Source organism: Leucopleurus acutus (assembly GCF_964270905.1).
Source record: "Leucopleurus acutus genome assembly, chromosome: 2".
NCBI lineage: Eukaryota > Metazoa > Chordata > Mammalia > Artiodactyla > Delphinidae > Leucopleurus > Leucopleurus acutus.
The window spans coordinates 76,638,761-76,661,159 of NC_139143.1; the positions used below are offsets into that span (position 1 = coordinate 76,638,761).

General features: G+C 45.0%; 1 protein-coding gene across 2 annotated transcripts; it reads right to left on the bottom strand.

Annotated features, from left to right (window-relative positions):
• Window positions 1–2,275: 2,275 nt before the first annotated feature.
• On the bottom strand, window positions 2,276–21,976 carry LY9 (lymphocyte antigen 9). 2 transcript variants are annotated; one of them, XM_082833845.1, is made up of 10 exons: window positions 21,880–21,976; window positions 17,596–17,922; window positions 13,328–13,603; window positions 12,467–12,805; window positions 11,028–11,297; window positions 9,827–9,934; window positions 8,783–8,836; window positions 5,461–5,741; window positions 5,030–5,101; window positions 2,276–2,694 (listed from the first exon to the last, which is right to left on the bottom strand). In XM_082833845.1, exons 1-10 carry the CDS (start codon window positions 21,881–21,883, stop codon window positions 2,626–2,628), a joined length of 1,800 nt encoding a protein of 599 aa, XP_082689971.1. In that variant the 5' UTR covers window positions 21,884–21,976; the 3' UTR covers window positions 2,276–2,625. The 2 variants fall into 2 exon arrangements, with proteins under 2 accessions (XP_082689971.1, XP_082689970.1); XM_082833844.1 differs by having other exon boundaries at window positions 5,461–5,783.
• Window positions 21,977–22,399: the final 423 nt, after the last annotated feature.

Here is a 22,399-nt window from a genome sequence, read left to right on the forward strand (position 1 = left end):
CTTTCAAGTGCGATGTAAATGTACGGTAGTGTTATTATTAGCATTAAGATTCCCTTCCTCTGGTTTTCTAATCTATGACTTGTCTTCCTTCCTCCCTAATCAGGGATGACCACGTTTTTAGACCCTTCCCTTGCCCAGGCCCATCTTCCAAAGAGGAAGGAAAGATAACGGGAATACAGAGGAAAAGAAACAGCCCCCTCTGTGAGGGTGGAATAACTAGCTGTAAGCCAGCTGGCAGGTTCTCCAAGGGGGCCATGCCTGGGCTTTGGTCACAAAAGGGTGTAGGCAGGAGCGAGGGTAGATGGTGCAAAGCAAGCCCATCTCTGAGTGGAAAAATCACGCAGAGCCCACGCCATCCCGATAACCTGGCAGTGGGACCAGCTTTGTCTACAGAACGAGGTTTGACTTACAAAAGCACATTATTAGACATCTATTCCGGTCTCTTCACAGTTACAAACGATATTGTATTTAAGTTCTGAGTCCTGATGTTCCCCACGGCACACGCTGGAGGGAGGGCTCAGACAGCTGAGCAACTGGGAATCAGGCACCTTGCTGGGCCCCCCTGAGTCTTCAGGCCAGACCCTTCCACAAGGCTGTGGAGAGCAGGCTGAGACTCTGGCCAAGCCCAGGAAAGAGTAAACTGGAAGAGGGCCTACTCAGGGACCCCCAACAGGTGACACTGCATGGAGCCTGTTCTTCAGTTGCCCCACTCTCTATATAAGGTATGAATTTAATATAGAACTGTGTTGTTATTTAGAGGCAGTCTAAATTTCTTTCCTGAATGAAATGTCTGGGTCTCCTCCCTATTCTGTACTTTTCTTCTCTATAGCAGCCAAAGGGCACACGTGGGCCATCAATAAACACGTCTGTTCAACTCCTGCTGGAGAGGAGTCTGGCTTCCTGGTAAGCTGTCAGTGTCTCCCCGCCTGTGTTCACACTGGAATCACAGATTCTAGGGTCCCCAGATCCCAGGACCACTTAGTCTTGGGGGATAAGCCACTTGTTCATGCCCCACCTGATCCCTCTCCTCTGCAGGTGTGTGGTTGGCCAGGCTAGCTTCTTCCTGGAGGCAAGTGTGGACAGACCACATCCTAGAGAAAGTGTCAAGGGTAAAACTTGGAAAATATATGCAAAAGGAAGGGCGGGGGGAGGAGCCGAGGCACCTATTCGGAGCTGAGCTGCTCAGTCAAGGAGTTTGGTGAGAAGAGGGAGTGGGAAATGATAGAGGTCACAGCAGGTCAGATGAAGACCAGAGATGTGGACCGTTGCCTGCTGCTGGCCTTTCACATGTCCTGAGTTGCATAGCTCTTGAACCGGCCAGATTTGTTTAAGGAGCAGAATAGATCCTATGGGCCTAAGACCTTTTGGGATGCTCTATTCTGGAGTGTAATCACGTATATCATTATCATCTTACATGTCTTTGTTGCGCTTCTGTGATAAAGCCTTACAAAGATGATTACCCATGCAATGACCAGCCAATGAGCAAAGCAGTAATTAAGGTCCTGCTGTGTAGGAAGCACTGCCTGGCTCCCTGGGAGTACTCACTTCAGGCCGCAGAAGTCATACTGACCCCATGGACCATGTGCAGGGGCGCATGACAGCAGAAGCACAGTATTCAAAAACATAAACGGGCTGCAAAGCACATGTAACGCAAGTGGACACGAGAGTATCATGAACGTAAGTCAAGGGCAGTGTAACTTACAGGCAGGGGGACAGGGCTGAGGCCACAGTTTGGGGGAGAAGAGAGATATTATGCCTGTTATGCATCCAGACCTGACAATAAGGAGGGAAATTCTTTTGGGTAAATACGGGAAGCTTATTCAGAAGAGGCATTTTAAGCACTTAAAAAATATATCAAAAGAGTAGTACACACAAATGGTTTAAAAAATATCTGGCAGTACAAAATGTATGCATTAAAAAAATCCCCAAGCCAGTCTAGTTCCCTCCACAGAGGCAACCACTGATAAGATCTTTGTATTTCCTTTCAGAACTTTTCTTTACCTATATAAACATACAGTTATTTTTTTTATCCAACTGGTAGCATATGATACACACTGTCCAAGACTTTGTTCTTTCCATTAACAATGTATCTTAGAGCTCATTCTATATTAGCACATGTTAGTCTTTCCTTTCCTTTCTTTACAGAAGTGGCAGGTTTTGCCATCGCATGGGTATACTTTCACGTGCTGAACCAGATTCCTACTAAATGGACACTTAGGTTATTTGTAGCCTTTTATTTAAAAAAATACTACTGTGGTCATGATTTCACCTAGATCTTTGTGTCTGTAAGTGAGAATATCTGTTGGATTTATCTTAGCAGCTCTTTAGAGGAACATGTGAAGGTCCAGGTCCCCTTCAACAACATGACAAGCCTTGGCAGAGTTCTGAGGTGTGCATCTGAGCTGAGAGGCAGAAACAGTATGAGCATGCAAGGAGACAAATGGAGCCCAGAAGTTGTCTGATCTGCTAATGGGTTTGGGAAGTCATGGGGGTGAGAGGAAGGGGGAGCCACAAATCCAGGCATCGCTGGGACCCTGAAGGAAATTCTGAAGTGCTTCTGCCTGCGGGAGCCCCAGACCCTGTTAGGTCCAGTGCTCCAACCTCATGCAGGGAGGCAGCTGCATTTCAGGGGACATTTTCATAGGTAGATATTTCAGGAGACTCCAGATCATTCTGTTGCGGTGCTGGTACCACCTGTGAGCCAAAAGAGACACAATAATATGCTTAATAAAGCAATTATCCAAGCAGATGACAAGCATTTACAGAGAATCTCCTAATGGTGAGGGCCATGCGCTAGGCTCTTTGGAAGGGAGATATGAGACAGTTTAGTGCAGCAAATTGAGGGTGTTCCAAAATGACAATAAAAGGCCTTGCTCTCAGGAAGCTACAGTCTAATGATCCCAGTCTCTACCCTAGCGAGAGAAACAATGCAGACATTTATATAAAGATAATTCAGGTGATAGAGGCTAAGTTCCAAAGTAATAGTCCAAACCATTAGACCTTCATATTCCAAGGGTTCTGAGGCTCCCTTGTCTGACAGTGTTCAGGAAAAGCTCTAAAGAGAAGATGAGACTTGAGCTGATGCAGAAACGAGGTTAAGTATCATCAATAGCTTGGAAATAGCACAAACCTTCTTTGAGATATCATGCAGAGACAAGTGTCCGAAAATAACTAAAGTAGGTTTGAGAATTTCCTGATCAAGTGGGAAATAATGACCTTAGGAGACCCAGAACCAGAATTCCTGGTCCTGAAAATTCTGAGGGCAAGGAATAAATTCTTTCTAGAGTTTGGCTGCGGAAATGCACTGATTTCCACTTATATTGTGGGTGAAGGTGGTTTTAGGGGTCTTGAGTTCCTGGAGTGGTGTGGGAGTCATGCAGGACGGACCAGACAAGGTGGGGGGGGTCACATGACCATTCTGAAACTCAGAGCAGGGACTGCTGTCCATGACTTTAAGATTGACCAGTATTGACCCCAACGCAAAGGGCCAGGCCCAAGGAGCTTCAGTGAACGTAGTGAACAGTCCAGATTTGGCCTTGAGGACAAAGATAAAGTTCCTAGCTGGCTAGGCATTAGGCCATGCTCTAGAAATCAGGACAGGAGGCAGAGATGGTTGAACCAAACTGTGTTTTTGCACAAGCGTTTACTGAACAAATTCTATCCATCTTTTAAGACCTCATCCAAATTATTTTTTTCATGAAGTCTTTCCTGGCTACCTCCATGCAGTGCTGTCTTCCATTTCCAATGTCCGAAAAACCCTTGGGAACTGCACACATAATAAGTAGTCACGTAGAGTATTTCCTCTCATCTTTCAGGTGACTAAATCAATCCAACTCTCCTACATCAAAGATAGACAACAAGTCTTCAAAGTCAAAAGTGGCGCCTTACACATATTTGAATCCCCATGGCCCTCAGCCCAGTTCTGGGCAAACAAAAGGTATTCAATACATATCTACTGATTGATTCATCAATCACAGAGAAGTAGCATAATTGAAAAACTTTGAGAGTTAAAAAAAAAATCTTGTTCGCACATAATACAGGGAGGAAATTCTGGGGGAGACTTGAAAGCAAAAGTATGAATGGACCCAATATTTCCAGGAAAGTGAAAGTGGAGTGGACAGCCAGATTCAGATCAAGGTTAATTGTTGAAGACTTTTCAGGGTTATTTAAAAACTCCTGGGCTTCCCTGGTGGCGCAGTGGTTGAGAGTCCGCCTGCCGATGCAGGGGACACGGGTTCGTGCCCCGGTCTGGGAAGATCCCACATGCCGCGGAGCGGCTGGGCCCGTGAGCCATGGCCACTGAGCCTGCGCGTCCGGAGCCTGTGCTCCGCAACGGGAGAGACCACAACAGTGAGAGGCCCGCGTACCGCAAAAAACAAAAAAAAACAAAAAAACACAAAACTCCTTGTGGTTTTTAATATTGAAATTCCAGCCACTATCTGTGTGAACTTAGGCAAATTTAATTTCCTGAATCTCAACTTCTCTGGCTATAAAGTTGGGATGACAGCACACTTGTAGAGTTGTTTTAAGGATCAGATGAGAATATGTTTGCTAATGTTTTGACTGTAAAACTTTATATAAACTTATTATTAATGGGAAATTCTATGCTTAAGGGATGTCTCAACACTCTAATGAAACCAATGTGCTGTAGTTAATAGCACATATTCCAAAAAATCTTGGCATTAGACTGTTGGCTAATTTCCAATTGTTTTGGGAAGTTGCCATTTTGATGAATTAGAGATAGATTTAGAAACATACATGGACCATACAGTGTTTGGGTTTACAGACTGTTGTTCTGGTAGTGTTAAGATTAATCAATATAAGATATCATTAAATTAATTAGAAATGTTCAGCTTTTGGCCACACAGATGTAAATCAGGAATATTTGTTTCAGTATCTCTATGCACCATGGAGTGTGTCGGGGGGCACACAGTGAGTGGAACTTGAGCTCCTCTGCTTTCATTTAAAATGGTCTGGGCAATATTTCCTCACTTTATGGGCCTTAGGATACAGAGAAAATTGTTCTTACCTTCTGAGGTTTCTGTATAGAGCAGTAGATTGTGGCTGACTTCTCTTTCTTCTGAGGAACTGGGGTCTGTCCCTGTAACAGACCAGCACCAGGATATCCATAATCACCAGACGAGGGAGAGCTTTCCAGAGATTCGCCCTCAACTCGCACCCCACCAGGTTCTGATTACACATAGAGGGTGGGAACTGCCTTAGTGCAGTGGAAACAGTGCCTCTGGTTTCCCAGCACCTCCCTTATTTACGGCCCAAGAATGGGAGTGAAGTTCCTTTATATCAAGGGACCCCAAGGTTGGTAAACATGGATAGAATCACAATTCTCTGCCCTTGCACCGCTGGTCCTGTCCCCCAGTTTGGAGAGATTAGTCTTTCAGGTTACTGGATGGTCCTAGAATGGGGAGGGGGAGGGAAGGTGTACTGATCAAAAGAGCTCACCTGAAAGTCAAGGAACACCTGTGTATACACAGTTTCCCCTTCAATCGTAAGCGCCGGTGTCATGTCATCTGGAGTGACGAGATAATACTCTGCTTGCCCCTCAGAGTCCGAGTCATGTCCAGCGTCCTCCTGAGTGACCAAATCACACACCTGGTCTCTTCCATTGACGGGCTGGTGCATCTCTGTCCTCTCCTCATCCTCCTCAGTTGTCCCATTGCTGTCAGAGCTGCTGTCGGAGACGTGCCTGGCGGTCTTAGGGAAAGTGTCCACCTTCACATACCCTTGGGAGAGCATGGAGCATACTGTGTGGTCAGCAGTGGGCTCTGGAACACATTCTGCAGGGTTGGTAAAGTATGTACCAGCCCCCTTCTCTCTCTTGCTTTGTGCAAGGATCCAAGCTGCTCTGACTCCTAACCCCAGACGAGGCCTAGAGAACTGGAGGAGAAGGTGTTTTCCTGTCTTCCCTCACAGGACTCCATTCCATTACCCCTTCCTTCTTCCTTTCAAGCATTCACTTATTCATTCATTTGATAAACATTCATCGAGTGTGATATGTGATGGACTTAGGAGCTCTCAGTGAGCAGGACTGGCCCCGTTGAATAAACCATTCTAACTGCCATGACAGGTACTCTGGGGAAACACAAACGTGAGTTAGACCCGGTCTTGAAGGAGTACACTGTCTACCTGGGGGTCAGATCTATACATAAATCAACTAACGTAAGGCCAACTGTGTCATAGGAAAAGTATGAGGAAAGTGCAGAAGTGAGAGGAGATGGTCTCTGGTTAGGAAGCAGAGAAGAACTTGTGAAGTGGCAGAATTAAGGTAGGCCTTGACATTGGGGCAGGACTTTGTTGAATGACAGTGTGTTCTTGGTGGAAAGAACAGCATGATTAAAGGCAGGCATGAAACCTGAGGCACCCTCTCTTTTGGGAAAGGATGATACTTAAAATATTTAACAACCACAATGGTTTGGGCATAAGACAATCAGAATGGGTGCCTGCTACGAACACCTGGGTGGATGTCTACTGCCTTCGGGACATATCAAGCAACCCATTCGATCTAAGTGTAGAATAATAATGGCTCACATTTATTAAGTGCCCACTATGTGTCAGTCACTGTTCTAAATGTTTTTCATGAATAAATTCATTTAACCTGCATAAAACCCCATGAAGCCTAGACAATAACTATTCTTATTTATGTTTCACAGATGAGGAAACTGGAGCACATAAATGTTGAATATTTGCCCAAGTAAGTGGGAGGGCCAGGATCTGAATGCAGGTAATCTGGTCCCTGGTGTTCTTAACTGCTACTCAATACTGCCCCCTATGCACTTTGTGTAGGAAAAAAGTAGACAAAAGGTGTCCTGGCCCAATACTGAGCAATAATCATAGTCATCACCTATTGAGTGCATACTGTGGGTGCTGCCCCACGCAGTCCTCACAGCAACTGAGAGGTTGGTGCCTTCATTTTGCAAAGTAAGGAAACTAAGGCTTAGAGACTGAATTGCCCGAGATCACTAAAAAGGAGGAGAGCTAGGATAGAAACACAGGATTATCTGACCTCAGGACTCATACACATGACCACTAGATTATCTTGCCTTTTGAGTAACAGACAAAGCCATGAGGAGCCATTGATGGTTTTAGAGCAGTCAGAATTAAGCTTTTCAAAGGGGGAGCAGAAGGGATAGAAAGGAAGAGTTCTGGAGCGGGAATGGCCAGTTAGGAAACTATTAACAATATTTCAGGGAAGAAGTTACAAGGAATGGGAATGTCTGTTAATAAGGACTTGTTAAATAAATTAAGGTACATCTGTAGAATGGAATAAATGGGAGTCAGTCTTAATCTACGTACGCTAATATTGCTAGGATCTACTGTTAAGTTAAAAAAGCAGGTTCAGAAAAATGTTATAGATGGCTCCCATATGTGTAATCAAAGGAAGAATATATGGCTTGTAAACGCGTTAAAATGCTCTGAAAGGATTTAGACATACATATATCTTAACAATGGAGGTCTCTTCAGGGGTTTCTGTATAGAGGTCTGGAGATTGGGATTTAGAAGGAGATTATTTTTAATTTATACCATGTTAATATGTGACTTTTCAATTAAAAAAAGAACCTGTTTCATAAAACAAAAAACTGATGACAGCATGAACTCAGGCAGTGGCACAGTCTCCAAAGAGGAAACTCTGGAGAGATAGTGGAGAAATAAAAGAAGCAGACCTTGGGCACTGAGGAGAGGTGCTGGGGGAGGGAGGAGGGACAGGGATGACAGTGGTATCCCCAAAACTTTTTTATTCCTCCTCCTGTGCCCAGGGTGCCAAGGAAGGAGGGTTCAGGCTAGGGGAGACCAGCGTCTGTTCTTCCAGCTCTAAGGAGGAAGCTGGTGGGAATCTCCAAAGTCTAACCTCATTTCCATTTCATGCCCCCTTTTTCTTGGTTACACTTTCCCATCAGAAAAGGCTGCAATGTTGGATTTCTGAGCCCCTGGCTCCCCCACACATTCCCTCCTCCTATTCCATCTCTTTGGGGCATCCCCTCCATGAGAGGTGACATAGGGGTTTTTAAAGCAGGGTTTGACTGAGTGGCCAGAGTTTGGAGATTCCTTAGAACTCCAGAGCTTCAGAGTTCAAGGTGGTAATTTAGGACACTGAGATTTGGGACTGGGAGAATAAGGAACAGGCATCTCAGCTCTCCACCCCAACACTCATCAGAACAGCTCCACTTTTACGTGCATTGTGATTTGGGGGTGTTGCATAATATTTTGTTTGAAGAAAGCATTCCTTAGCTTTTTCGAAAATTGGAAAACCACTGCCTCAGTAATACTTATGGATAATAGGTATCTAAACAGTCTTATGAGTTTTAATTTCAACTAACTTTTAATTTTGCTTCAGTCACAGATATACTGTTTCATCTGGTCTTTGTTTCTCCATTCTTGGAGTGGAGACAGTAAATTCATCCTCATCACGGGACACATTCCAGTGATGGCAGTCAATACCTGAGGAATCCTAGAGACCCCGGAGGAAGGACTAGTTCTCCTAGCTCTGGTTACCATCTTTCAGGAGTTCAGTCTGGTTGTGGCTTTTGTTCTCCAAACCACCTTCCTTTAGCATGCCGCTTCTCAGACTTTAACAGGCATACGATTCACCTACAGATCTTGTTAAAATGCAGATTCGTGTTCAGTATTCTGGGGTGGTGCCCGAGAGTTGCGTTTCTAACAAGCCCTTGGGTGTACCCACGTTGCTGGTCACACATTGAGTAGCCACACTCTGGAGCTTCCATCTGGCCTGGGAACCCCATAGCCTGTGTCACTGGTGATATATTACCTGGTGTGTCAGCTGGAGCCTCAACTTGACTGGATCTGAAGGCTGGGGCTGAACCTGAGAAATCAAGTTAGAGAAGGATTATCATTAGGGCTGTGAGGGGAGAGAGTCTGATTCTGTGAGAGTCAAAGGAGAGAGAGAGAGATTTCTGAGGACATAGGGAAAAGGCTTTAGGGAGGAGAGTGAACCCTGATGTGAGCACAAGCCCATGGGAAATGTTGGCCAGAGTCTAGGGTCATCTTCAGCTGAGGAGAATTCTCTGGAGTTTCCTGCCATCTCTCTGGAAGGGAGAGCTCTAACCCCTCTGTGGTAGCCACTCATCAGGTTGGTTTGCTGGCTCACAGTAATTCTTCCAGGGACCCTATATATTCTAACCAATCTGTTCTTTCTGGGAACTACTCCATTCCCACTTCAATACTGACATTCTAGAAGGAGCTACCAATCACAAACACTCATTCCATTGCCCACAGTGATTAGTCCAAGCAATAGTCACATGACCTAAAGCTGAGACAATCAGAGAGATTTCTGAGGTTCTTCAAATTCGAGTTGGAACATCTTTTTCCCCTTCCTGGTGTCAGAACTACTAGTATGTGTGAGACTGGAGCTACCAGTTGCTGTGTTTTGGTACATTCCCCCCCCCCCCCACCCCTTCCCTTCAGCTGGCTGTATTAAGAGAGTTAAGCTGGCTTATAGGGAAAAATAGGGATGAGAGATGGAGAGCTCTGGTGGATTTTGAGTCTCTGGTGACATTTGTCTCTAGGCCAGCTCTTCTCTTCCTTGACCATAGACTGATTATGTGAGTCTCCAAATAATAAACCAGTCCCCTTGCACCTCTCCCCACCCTTTCTTGTCTAAGCTAGTTTGAGTTGGGTTTTAATTATTTGCAACTAAAGAGTCCCAGCTGACACTCCTCCCCTATCATTCTGAGAAGAAATGAGGTCTTGGGAGAGAAGGGGTAGGAGGGAATTATGAGAGGACAAAGAAGTCTCCAGAGGTCCTAGGGAAATGGCCTCGTACTGGCAGATATCATTGATCTCAGAAACTCACATCGTCCTTTTTTCTTCCAAAAGCACCAGCCAGAGATCCCAAAGCACAGAAGGGTGAAAAGAACCATCAGGGAGAGCCCAGACCAAAGTGCTGTCCTTCTCTCAGGTCCTGTGAAGAGGAACTGAGTGATATCAATATAAATAACAACAAGGGAGTTGGGGCAAGCAAAGGACAAAACATAAAGGCCATCCTACCTGCCTCTTAACATCCCATACTATTGCAGGAAATATTCCTTTTCATTCATTCATTCATTCTACAGCTATTTATTGAGCAGTCATATTCCAGGCAAGAAATTATAGCAGTAAGGCAGACACTGTCCCTGGGTAGAGAGGTTTATTGCTTGCCCAGTGTCACAGAGTTTTAGGTACCTGAGCTGGGATTTGAAGGCAGGCTGTCAGATCCTAAAACACCCTTATCCATCACACTACACTGCCCCTCTCTATAAATGGCATAAGGACAGTTCTAGAAAGTGAATCCAGATTACTATTGATCGGGGCTCTGAAACCACTTGCCAGACACAGCCTGACCCAGCATTTTCACATCCTGGGTAGACTTTCCTTTTTTTCTACTTCTCTCTAGGGAAGAGCAGAGCACAGAATTCAGAGCCTCAATCCCGCTTCTGCTGTGTGACCTTGGTTAGTATGACTGAGGAATTAAATTGTCTATTTAATTTTAATTAATTAAAATTTAAATTAAAAATCAGCTACTCTATTCCCTATTGAAAAACTGATAAGTATATTTGGAACAACTCGGATATAAATATATTTTTTCAAGTGCAAATTTTATGAAATCTGAATACAGATCAACTACTGCCCATGAGAATTTAGCATCTGAATTAAGATGTGCTGTAAGTGTAAAGTACATACTGGATTTCAATGACTTAGTACAAACTGAAATGCAAATTATGTCGTGAATAATTCTTTGTATTGACTACATGTTGAATTGATGATCGTTTAGATATATTGAGTTAAATAAAATATATGATTAAAATTAATTTTACCTGTTTCTTTTTGCTTTTTCTAATATGACTATTAAAAATTTAAATTACCTATTATAATTTCATTATATTTCTATTGGAATGTGCTGCTCTAAAGACTCTCACTCACACTCCCTCACTGCACTTTATAAAGAACCACTCAGAATGAAAACTCTTGGGTCCACGGACTTAAGGCTCTGAGGTCTGGCTGAACAGGAGAGCAACCTGGACAGAGGTCCCTAGAAAGAAACTGCTGGGAGCTGTTGCTGACAGGATTGCTGGCTCTGCATGTGAAGCTGGGGTGTTTTTCTCCACTTCTCCAGGAGACGCTGAGGTGAGCTCCCCCTTGGGACACAACAGCTCCTTTCTGTAGGGGGCTCCATCTGTATGTCACATTGTGTCCACTGTCCTCCACTGAGCATGTCAGGCTGATCCTGCAGACGCCGTCCTCTGTGAGCCCGAGGCTCCTGGTGACTTTTGGCTTCCTCAGCCTCCCTATGTGAGGAGAAAGGCAAACCAGATGTGGAGTCAGGCCTGCACCCTGGGCAGTTACCATTCAAAATATATTCATGAAGTTGTGGGTTGACACTGCCTTAGGGCTGGGAAGGTGCCTCCAGGAGTGCACCTGGACTTTTCTTTGATAGATCTAAAATCTCAGACTCATCACTTTACTCATCTTTGGTCCTTGGAAATAGAGGGGTTAATGAAAAGTGAAAAAAGATACCCCATCATTCTATACAGTATACTGTGAAGAACAAGCAAACCAATCAACACAAATAAGCACAACACTTCCAAGTGCACTGAGGCCCTTCAAGGCTTACATTTTGAGGTCCCATCATCTAATTTGTTTCCTTACGTGAGATAAGGAATATGGAGAGGTGAGCACAGCACTGTCACAGAGTAAGCACTTAATAAATGTTAACAATTTTAAAAGCAGCGTAAGACTGGCACTCTTTGTTCCCAATTTCTTATTCTTTTTGCTTGATCATCTTACTGGTTCTTTGATACCTGAGTCACAGTAGGCAATAGAAGTGAACTAGCTGACTTGCATATTTTAATAGGACCATGGACAGTGACTCTTTTCTCTTGTACTGAGACACCAACATGCCCAGGCAGGGGATAGGTTGACCATGTCTGAATGGTAGAGGTGAAGGAGCTGGCAAATTTAAATTATACAAACCGTCCTGCTAAGCTCCTGTGAAGCACAGGGCCGAGGAGGAAGACTCTGAGTTCTTTCCCTCACACTCAAGGAAGCCAAGTAGCCTTCCAAGCTCTTGGAGGTCACAGGACAATAAAGGCTTTCTCCTCAGTCTTCTATGATTTTACCCAGCCAGCTCTGCCTTTATGCAAAATGATAATGTTCTATAAAAATACAGGTTGGAGAGTTCCTTGTCCCACCCAATAATCAATGCAGGAGGACAGGGCAAGTACCAGAAGTTGGTTGATTGAGGCTTAACTGGAAGCCTAGAAGAAGGGGGCCTGGGCTAGGGGAATTTGCTCAGCTGCTGATTGTATTGTCCTCCTGTGAACGTACTGGTGTGAACTCAGTAGCTGTCCTGTGGGTCTGAGGCATTTTGTAGGAGGAGGGAGGTGGGCTAGGCAGCAAAGAGGAGAAAGCTTTCAGGGAATGAATCGAATGATGGGCGCTCTACTCAGAAACTCACGGTAGATGCTCAGGTTGATATGTTTTGTGCTGGCAACTCTGGCGTTTGAGCACACATAGGCGTGGTAGGGGCCGGCGTCCTCCATCTTCAACTGGCCAATCTTTAGGGAGTAGTCCTGGCTGGAGACCCACACCGTGCTCTGATGTGGGTCCTTGAACTTAATGAGTTGATTGGCTATTGCTTCTTCTCCCCGCTCTTTGCTGATAATAGAGGTGTTAAACATCCATACAACGTTGTCTATGTGCTGACTGTCCGGGAGCGCCAGGGACAGGGTGATGGACTCCCCCAGGATCCCCGCCACTGTCTCCCCCATTGGTCTTCCTCTGGAAGCTCCTAGATCTGTAGCCAGAGGTGAGACATTGCAGTTTCAGCCACTGGTCTCGATCCCTTGACCCTCAGCCTGCCTGAAGGGGACCATAGCCTGATACACCCTCCTGCCCAGGCCTCCTTCCCCCTTTCTCTGATGAGGCATCCCTGCTGCTTTCCCATGACCACTTATCATGCACAGGTATGCACCTGGCTCTGCCTATTGCATACCCAGTCCTCTCCTGCCCTCTCTGCCCTTCTAAGGACACCCTAGGAGACACCCCTACCCAAGCAAAGAGCAATCTGGATTTCTGCATCCATACTCTCTTTCCCTCTCTTGTGTTATAGACCCTTGGAGTTTCAGAGTGCCCTGGGAGTTCCCAAGTCCCCTACCAGTCTCTCTCAGGCTCCTGAGGGTAGAGAAAAAGGGATTTTCGGGCCTGTTCTCTTACCTCCCTACCTCATCTGTGTCCTGCCAGAATCCTGGGATTTAGACTCTGTAGCTGCTTAGACTGTTTCTGGAATCCCCTGGAGGGCCTCAGTGGAGCCAGTTACCTGTACAGAACTGCCAGGCATGGACAGGGCGGGAGCTGCTCTGGCTGACGGGGTTCTTGGCTCTGCAGATGTATGGCAGGTTTGGGTCACAGGGCAACCAAGAGATGGTGAGACTAGGCCCCCCCCAGGATTCAGAAGCATGGGGATCCCTCGAAGTCCAGTAGTACTGAACATCTTCCCCTGCCCCCTTCACGGAGCATACAAGGGTGATGTTACAGGAGGCGTTCTCAGACATGTTCACAGACTTCATGGTGACTCGGGGCTCCTGCAGCTGTTCTGCAGGAACAAGGGCAATAGGAAGACTATTCAGACTGCTTCCCCAGCAGGAAAGGGCTAAGGGAAAAATATGGTGTTGGTAGAAGAGCTGGGGGCCAAAGGAAGAGGCCAGCATTATCTGTTCCAGTGGCAAGTCTTTTTTTTTCCTCTTTGTATCCCATGCAAGCTAGGTTGATTGCCTTTCCTCAGTGCTTCCGTAGTATCCTCTACAGCTGTTATCACCAAGACTCAACATGACAATAGTTTGATTATTCTCTCTCTCCCCCACCAGTTAGTGAATTCCTTGAGGACAGAGCCAGTGTCTGTGTCTGAACATCTAACATCTGCCTGGTCCATGAAAGACACTCATGAATGTTTGGTAAATAAATGGATGAATGAGCCAGGCTCAAACACGGGGGATTTGGAAGCTCTGCCTCTATAATTTGAGTTGCCCTCGTCTTTTGGTCTAGATTTGGGACCCACTGTGCTTCCAGACTTTCTTCCTGGTCCTCTCCTTTCCTTTTGTTCCATCTCCTCTGTTCACAGCCTGTGTGTGTGTGTGTGTGTGTGTGTGTGTGTGTGTGTGTGTGTGTGTGTGTGTAAGTTCATTTTCTTTTTTGAATAGGCAATACATACATAAAATTGAAATTGCAAAGATACAAAAAGGTACATATGCACACACAAAGAAACAAGCTTTCTTGCCCCAGCCACCTAGTTCCTCTCCCCAGGAATTATTGTTCTTGGAGGCAATTACTGTTATGAGATTCTTATTGATCTTTCCAGAGATATTCTAGTTGTAGACATATATATATAATAGCATGCTGTACATATTGTCCTTAAGCTTTTAAAAATTTTAATGATATATCTGGGAAATTGTTGTATGTTAGTACATATTAAGTTGATTCATTCTATTTCTGTTAACTGCATAGAATTCCATTTCTTTAATATATCCAGAGCACCCTAAAAAATCAATCAGAAAGATCAAACAATCCAATAGAAACATGGTGTTATAGGCTAAATTCTGTCCCCACAAAGTTCGTATGCTGAAATTCTAACCCCAAGTACCTCAGAGTGTGATTGTATTTGGATATAAGACTGTATTTGGAAACGGAGGTAATTATTTTAAAATAGGGTCATTAGGATGGTCCCTAATCCAACATGTCTGGTGTCCTTATAAGACGACAAGATTAGGACAGAGACAACACAGACAGAGAGACAGCCATATGAGGACATAGGGAAAGAAGGTGGCCGTATGCAAGCCAGGGAAAGAGGCCTCAGAAGAAGGCCTCATGACCAGCCCCAGATTTGTGAGAAAATAAATCTCTGTGGTTTAAGTTACTCAGTCTGTGCTATTTTGTAATCGCAACCCTAGCAAACCAACACAGATTTTGGCACCAGAACTGGGGTGCTGCTATAATGAATACCCAAAAATATTGAAGTGTCTTTGGAACTGGTTAACTGATAGAGGCTGGAAGAGTTTTAAGGTGCATATTAGAAAAAGCCTAGATTGTCTTCGAGAGACAGTTCATAGAAATATGGATGTTAAATGTGATTCTGGTAAGAGCTCAGAAAGAAAAGAAGAGATCTGTAAAGAAAATGTCTATTATCTCAGAGATAGACATATTATTGTCAATATAACATTGATAGAAATATAAACATTAAACGTGTGGCTGGTAAGGTAATAGTTGAACATGAAGAGCCTGTTATTGGAGGAAAGATGATACTTACAAAGTGACAAAGAACTTAGACAAATTATGTTCTAGTGTATTGTAGAAAGCAGAACATTTAAGTGATGAACTGGGTATTTAGTTAAGGAGATCTCCAAGCAAAGCATTGAGGGCACTGCCTGTTTTCTCCTTTTGCTTGTAGTAAAATGTGAGAGAAGAAAGATAAATCGAGGAAGGAATTGTTAAGCAAGAAGAAACCAGAATTTAAAGATTTGGAAAATTCTCAGCCTATCTATAGAGCAAAAAATGAGAATTTGTGTCTGGGGAAAACACTGAGAGTATGGATAGACAATGGTGTAATTCAAGGATCCAGTCAACCATTTCAGTAGAAATTCTGCCACCTTGGACTGAAGGGACAAAATGAAGGAAGGCTGTCAGATTTCGGGGATTTTACAGGATAAGCCAATAGAGATGTCCAGCTGAGACCATGCTTTATCCTTCAAGAAAAGGGAAGAATGACCCCAAGGGCAGTTCAGGGGTCGACAGGTCTGCCACTGGCACCACAGGCCTAAAGGTCATAGGCCCAGGGGCCGTTGGTGGCGTGGTTTCCTCCTTGGTTCCAGGGGTCAGGGCTGCTGGCCAGGGCCCAGGGCCAAGGAGGTGTGGTTGCCACCCCAGTGGACCAGGAGGATAAATCATAGAGCCAAAGGGGGTTATTCTCAGATCTAAGAAGATGTGGAGACTTCCCTAGTGGCGCAATTGTTAAGAATCCGCCTGCCAATGCAGGGGATACGGGTTTGAGCCCTGGTCCGGGAAGATCCCACATGCCGTGGAGCAACTAAGCCCGTGCACCACAACTACTCAGCCCGCGCGCCTAGAGCCCATGCTCCACAACAAGAGAAGCCACCGCAATGAGAAGCCCACGCGCCACAATGAAGAGTGGCCCCTGCTCGCTGCAACTAGAGAAAGCTGACATGCAGCAACAAAAAGCCCAATGCAGCCAAAAATAAATATATAAATAAATAAAATTTATTGAAAAAAAAGAAAATACATCATCAAAAAAAAAAAGATGTGGTACATATATATACAATGGAATATTACTCTGCCATAAAAAAGAATGAAATAATGCCATTTATAGCAACATGGATGGACCCAGAGATTGTCATACTGAGTGAAGTAAGTCAGACAGAGAAAGACAAATATCATATGACATCACTCATATGTGGAATCTAAAAAAAGGGTACAAATGAACTTATCTACAAAATAGAAATAGAGTCACAGATGTAGAAAATAAACTTATGGTTACCAGGTGGTAAGGGGGGGATAAATTGGATTGACATATACACACTACTATATATAAAATAGATAACTACCCCAATAAAAATTAAAAAAAAATCTAATAGAATTTGCCCTAATAGGTTTTAGACTTGTTTGGGACCTGTGACCCATTTCTTCTTTCAGATTTCTCCCTTTTGGAATGCAAATGTCTATGTTGTGCCTGTCCCATCATGAAAGCAGGTAACTTGTCTGGTTTCAAAGGTTCACAACTGGAGAGGAATTTTGCCTAGGATGACTTATACCTCAAGTCTCACTTATACATGATTTAGATGATATCTAGATAAGATTTTGGACTTGATGTTGGAATGGGTTAAGACTTTGGGAGCTGTCGAGATGGAGTGAATGTATTTTGTGAGAAAGACATGAGTTCTGGGGGACCAGAGGGCAGAGTGTTATGGGCTGAATCAAAATTCATATGTTGAATTCATAATCCCTATTACCTCAGAATGTGACTGTATCTGGAGATAGAGATTTTAAAGAGATAATTAAGTTAAAATGGGGTTACAATGTGGGCCTTAATCCAGTATGACTGGTGTCCTTGTAAAAAGAGGAGACTAAGACACAGACAACACAGATAGAGGGACGACCATGTGAGGACACATCAAGAAGGTGGCCATCTGCAAGCCAAGGCATGAGTCTCAGAAGAAATCAAACTTGCTGACACCCTGACCTTGGACTTCTACCCTCTAGAATTGTGAGAAAATAAATTTTTGTTGTTTAAACCACCCAATCTGATCTTTTGTTATGGCAGCTCTAGCAAGCTAATACAGATGGATGGATAAAGGGTATTAACACAGAGAGAGAATCCACATGACAGAAAACAGAATCCAAATAGCTCTTAAACACATTTTGGCTGTTCTTCGCTCTTGACATCTGTATTTATGGAATTGGGGGAAAAGGACCAATGTGATAGTTCTCTTTGTCCTAGAGAGATTAATTCCTGGAGAGGGAAAAACCCTGCTTTTAAAAATAAAAGGTCAAAACCCACAGACGCTCTCTGGAACTCACCATAGATAGACAGGGTGAATTTCTCACTTGTGGTGACTTTAGAATTCTTTTGGTTTATCTGGGCTTTGTAGGATCCTGCATCTTTCAGAGTCAGCTTGTTGATAGACAAGGAGTTGTTCTGGGTGACGTTTATTCGCCCCTGGTAGCTTTTGTCTATTAAGATAATCTTTCCGCTTGCATCTGCTAAAGCCAAAGCTTGTTGGGGACCACTCCAGGTGATGTGCTCAATTTCTGCGTCTACTGAAATGTTCAGGGACAGAATCACCGAACCCCCTAGAATCCCTTTCACCACTGTTGGTGTTGTGTCCTTTTCAGAGGCTCCTAGCCCTGCAGAGACAAAAGAGGGACTTGGAGGAGGAGCTGGAGTCCTCAAGCCAGCGTTCATTTGTTTGTTCATTTATTCATGCATGTGTGCATTCATTCATTCAATAAACACATATTGGTAATAAATGCCAGATGTTGAGAAATGAAATGATATTTTGGCTGTCCTCCCTCTAGGTCCATTGCTTAGCAAATGGACCTCATTCATCCATTCATTCACTTCCCAAACATTCTCTCCCAGGAATGTAGCTACAATAATCAGTAAAACAGACTTTATAGGTTTCTATTCCTACAGGGAAATTAGCATTGTGGCTTTCAACAAATTTCTAAATTTCTCTGAGAATCAGTCTACACATCTGTAAGACAGAAATGTTCACACCTGTACCATCTTCCTCCAGGAATGTGGTAGAGATGAAATAAAATCAGGTTGCTGTAAATCATAAAGAACTAATGAAGTAAAAAGATGGAGCATCTTTAAAAAAACAAGATGGATTGATGGATGGCTAAAAGGGTGGATAGATGAATAGGTGTGTGATAAAGGAAGTAAAGTAAAACACCAGTGATAGAACTGAGCTGGGAGGTATCTGTGTGTTCACTGCAAAATTCTTTCGAGTTTTCTGTACGTTTGAGAATTTTCATAATAAACTATTGGGAATTAAAGGAGCATCTCTCGCCTCTATTATCACCTTACCTTTCCCTCTTTGCCCATGGATCTCAGCCTGACTTTGGCTTGGCCAGGGAAATCTGGTCTGTGCTTGGGAACAAGATTTGGGGTTGGGAATAGGTAGGTAGCATTGATTCAACACCTGATTTCCTCATCTCAGGAAAGACCCGGATCTCTGATAACCATTGTTACTAAGCGCTCCCAAGGCCTGACATTTGGCCACGGCAGCTTATTTCCTTGTAGAGGTCCTGTGAGTATCCTCTGGGTGACCCCAACCTGGATTCCCAGATTCCAGGGCTTCTGAGGCTCTAGAGAGTGCTCTGTAAACCCTAGACCAACTCAGATGGGTTCAGGACCCAGACTCCACCAGGAATTCTGGGTGGAAAAATATGTAGAAAATGTTAGAGAGAGAGGAGTGTCCAAAGTACAGCCTGGATGGATGGGAAAAGGTTGAAGTGTGTTCTGAAAGCCTAAAGGTTACCGGTTCCGTAGACACAGAGAAGAGATTGGTGCAGGCCAAGGGGGTCTCTGCCCAGACCCCCATCAGCAGAGCGCTTGGACCTTGTGGCGTGGTAGCTAGGGAGGACACAGGACTAGGAACCCTGGACACGAAAGTGTCAGTTCAGGTGGACTCTGGGGGAAGATGCAGAAGACAGAAGCTTAGCTGAAGTGATGTTGGTTTGAGGTTGCCTAAAAGAGAGCTCTTCTCATCCAGAAGACACTGCTTATGATTGCTATGTGTGTATTAGGCACTTTGTAGAAATCACTTCACTTAATCCTCAAAATTATCTGATAAGTAGCCCTGTTTTTCTGATAAGGAACTGAAATTTAGAGAGTTTAAGCCACTTGCCTGAGATCACAGGTTTGGTCAGTTGCAGAGCCCAGATTCTATGTACGTGATGCCCCAGGGTATAGAGGCCAAGAGCACTGACCACCCCATCCTGGAAGCCCAGAGGTGCTGGGTCTTGGCTGGGCTCATATGAACATGTTTTGACATCATCGCTCCTCACATCAACGATAAACAAAGCCTCTCATACTGTCAGTGGGAGGAGCAGGATGTGGTCCTGATCATATTGTAGCAGAATGCTACACAGCTCCCTGCAGAGTGACAGGAGCCCCAGGTATCAGCCATCTTATATTTTTTATTTTTGCGGTACGCGGGCCTCTCCCTGTTGTGGCCTCTCCCGTTGCGGAGCACAGGCTCCGGATGCGCAGGCTCAGCGGCCATGGCTCACGGGCCCAGCCGCTCCACCACACGTGGGATCTTCCCGGACCGGGGCTCGAACCCGTGTCCCCTGCATCGGCAGGCGGACTCTCAACCGCTGCGCCACCAGGGAAGCCCAGCCATCTTATTTTTTAACTACATCATTTGACAAATAATTAAAGGGGGCTTCAAAGATTGTGATAACTGAATTTGACTTGCCCATCCTTGAATAGTGTCTGAGAATAATGTACTTAACAGTGATTATCATAATAACAAACATAGCTTCCACCAACTATGTGCCAAGCACTGTACACATACCATCTCTATCGATAAAACAGTCTTGCATAATACGTCTTATTATTTGTATTATACACTTAAGAAATAGAGGCTCACACACCTAAGAAATGATGGAGAAAGGACTTAATTTCAATATTCCTGGTACTAAAGCTGGGGGCGAGGGGCCAAAACTTTTCACCCTACTGCCTCCTAGGTTCCTGAAACAACTCCTTGGAAACACAAAAGCCTCAAGGAAATTCCCTTCTAGACCCAAACAGTGAGGTTTGAGGTAACCCTAATTGGTGGAACCAGACAGAGGGAGATGTCTCTTTGCCCTGAACTGTTTGAAATTTCCTGCATTGACCACCTGAGGCTTGGAGGTCGTTGGATGTGGCTAATTCCAGGTTTATCCAACATAACCAAGAAGCACCTCAAGAGCTGGGTGTGGATATAAACAGCCTGCTGCCACCTGTGTTTTTATGGTGAGAAAAGATGAAATAGAAAGTGAAGGGGCTTCCCTGGTGGTGCAGTGGTTGAGAGTCCGCCTGCCGATGCAGGGGACATGGGTTCGTGCCCCGGTCCGGGAAGATCCCACGTGCCGCGGAGCAGCTGGGCCCGTGAGCCATGGCCACTGAGCCTGCGCGTCTGGAGCCTGTGCTCTGCGGCTCTGCGACGGGAGAGGCCACAGCAGTGAGAGGCCGGCGTACCGCAAAAAAAAAAAAAAAAAAAAAAAAAGAAAGTGAAGAGAGGGGGCTTCCCTGGTGGTGCAGTGGTTAAGAATCCACCTGCCAATGCAGGGGACACGGGTTCAATCCCTGGTCTGGGAAGATCCCACATGCCACAGAGCCACTAAGACCTTGTGCCACAACTACTGAAACCCATGCGCCCTAGAGCCCATGCTCTGCAGCAAGAGAAGCCACAGCAATGAGAAGCCCGCACATAGCAACGAAGACCCAACACAGCCAAAAAAAGTGAAGGGAGGTCAAACTAAAATTCAGCCTTGAGGTCTAGGCTCCCTCTACCCCCATACATGCATCTAAGAGTTTTCTAGAGTTTTCCTCACTGCCCATCCCCACCTCTATCCTCACTGCTGTCAGGTCCTTAGTGCTACCTGCATTATCCTCCCTGAATCCCTGGTGAGGAAGAAGGATTCCAGACGGATAGTAACTGTCACAGTCCCAGGTGGTTGAGATACTCCCTGGGGTACTGGGTTAGCTCTGCCCACTGGAGAGGGGTGAGCAAAGATGAAATCGAAAGTGCTCTTGAGAAATGTTTCTCAGAAACTAGCAGGACTTGGGCCTTGAGGGGGAGGTAGGATGGTGGGGAGAAAGGATATTCACATAGAAGCCACCTAGCCGAGGGCAACCAGACCATCTCCAGATCCCTAATGAAGCCTCCATACATGTGATAAGCAAGGCAGGATGTAGAAAGAAGCTCCAGCAGTTCTATCCCTCCCTAGGAAATTGACAGGTGGCTTACCCTCAGGACAAGTTCCCTGTATCTCTCTGTGTGTTTTGCCCACAGTGTATAGGGAACAAACTCATCACCCAGTATTTCTTAGCAGGAAGATGTGAGGGTGAGAGGAATAGTCTGAGCCCAGAGTTATTTGTGACCGGGGCTAGAATGTCACCTATTCATGGTGTGTAACTATGCATACTCACACACACACATACAGAGCTCAGAGTAAGGTGGAACTTGCAGAATAATTACCAAAAGGAGAAGAGTTTCCTGCTTTTATCAATTAGAATCCCCAGCAGAAATGTGACCAGCCTCAGAGGAACACCAGTAGCAAGCGGCGGTGGCCATAGTGTGGACTTACCCATGAGCAGGAAGAGGAGAGGGATCCATAGAAAGGGAGAGAATATGTGTGGCTGACTCTCTGGTGGCTTATTGGAGAGAGTTTGTAGAGCCCAGCCACCTGTTTGTCTCCCTGGGCTCGCCATGATGATCTGTCTTCAGATAACATGCTGAAGGAGGAAACACCACAGCTTCCGCAATTGCATGTGAGTGAGTGTGTGTGTATGTGTGTGTGTGTGTGTGTGTGTGTGTGTGTCCCAGGGAGGGTTGTTTATACCCAGCACCACGGACTCCTCCCACATGCTCAGGCTGGGGTAGAGGTCCCGAGTCTATTAATAACCTTCATGGGATTTGCAAACCCATAGCGGGTATCACTTGCTTCAGCCTCAGGAGACTTAGCTTCTAAACTTGGCTCTGAAGATGCCGCTTAAAGATCTCTACCTCCTGGTATTCATGCCCTAGTGTAATCACCTCTTCTTGAGTGTGGGATAGATTTTGTGACTTGCTTCTAGTGAGCAGAATGTGGCAGAAGGGATGGGATG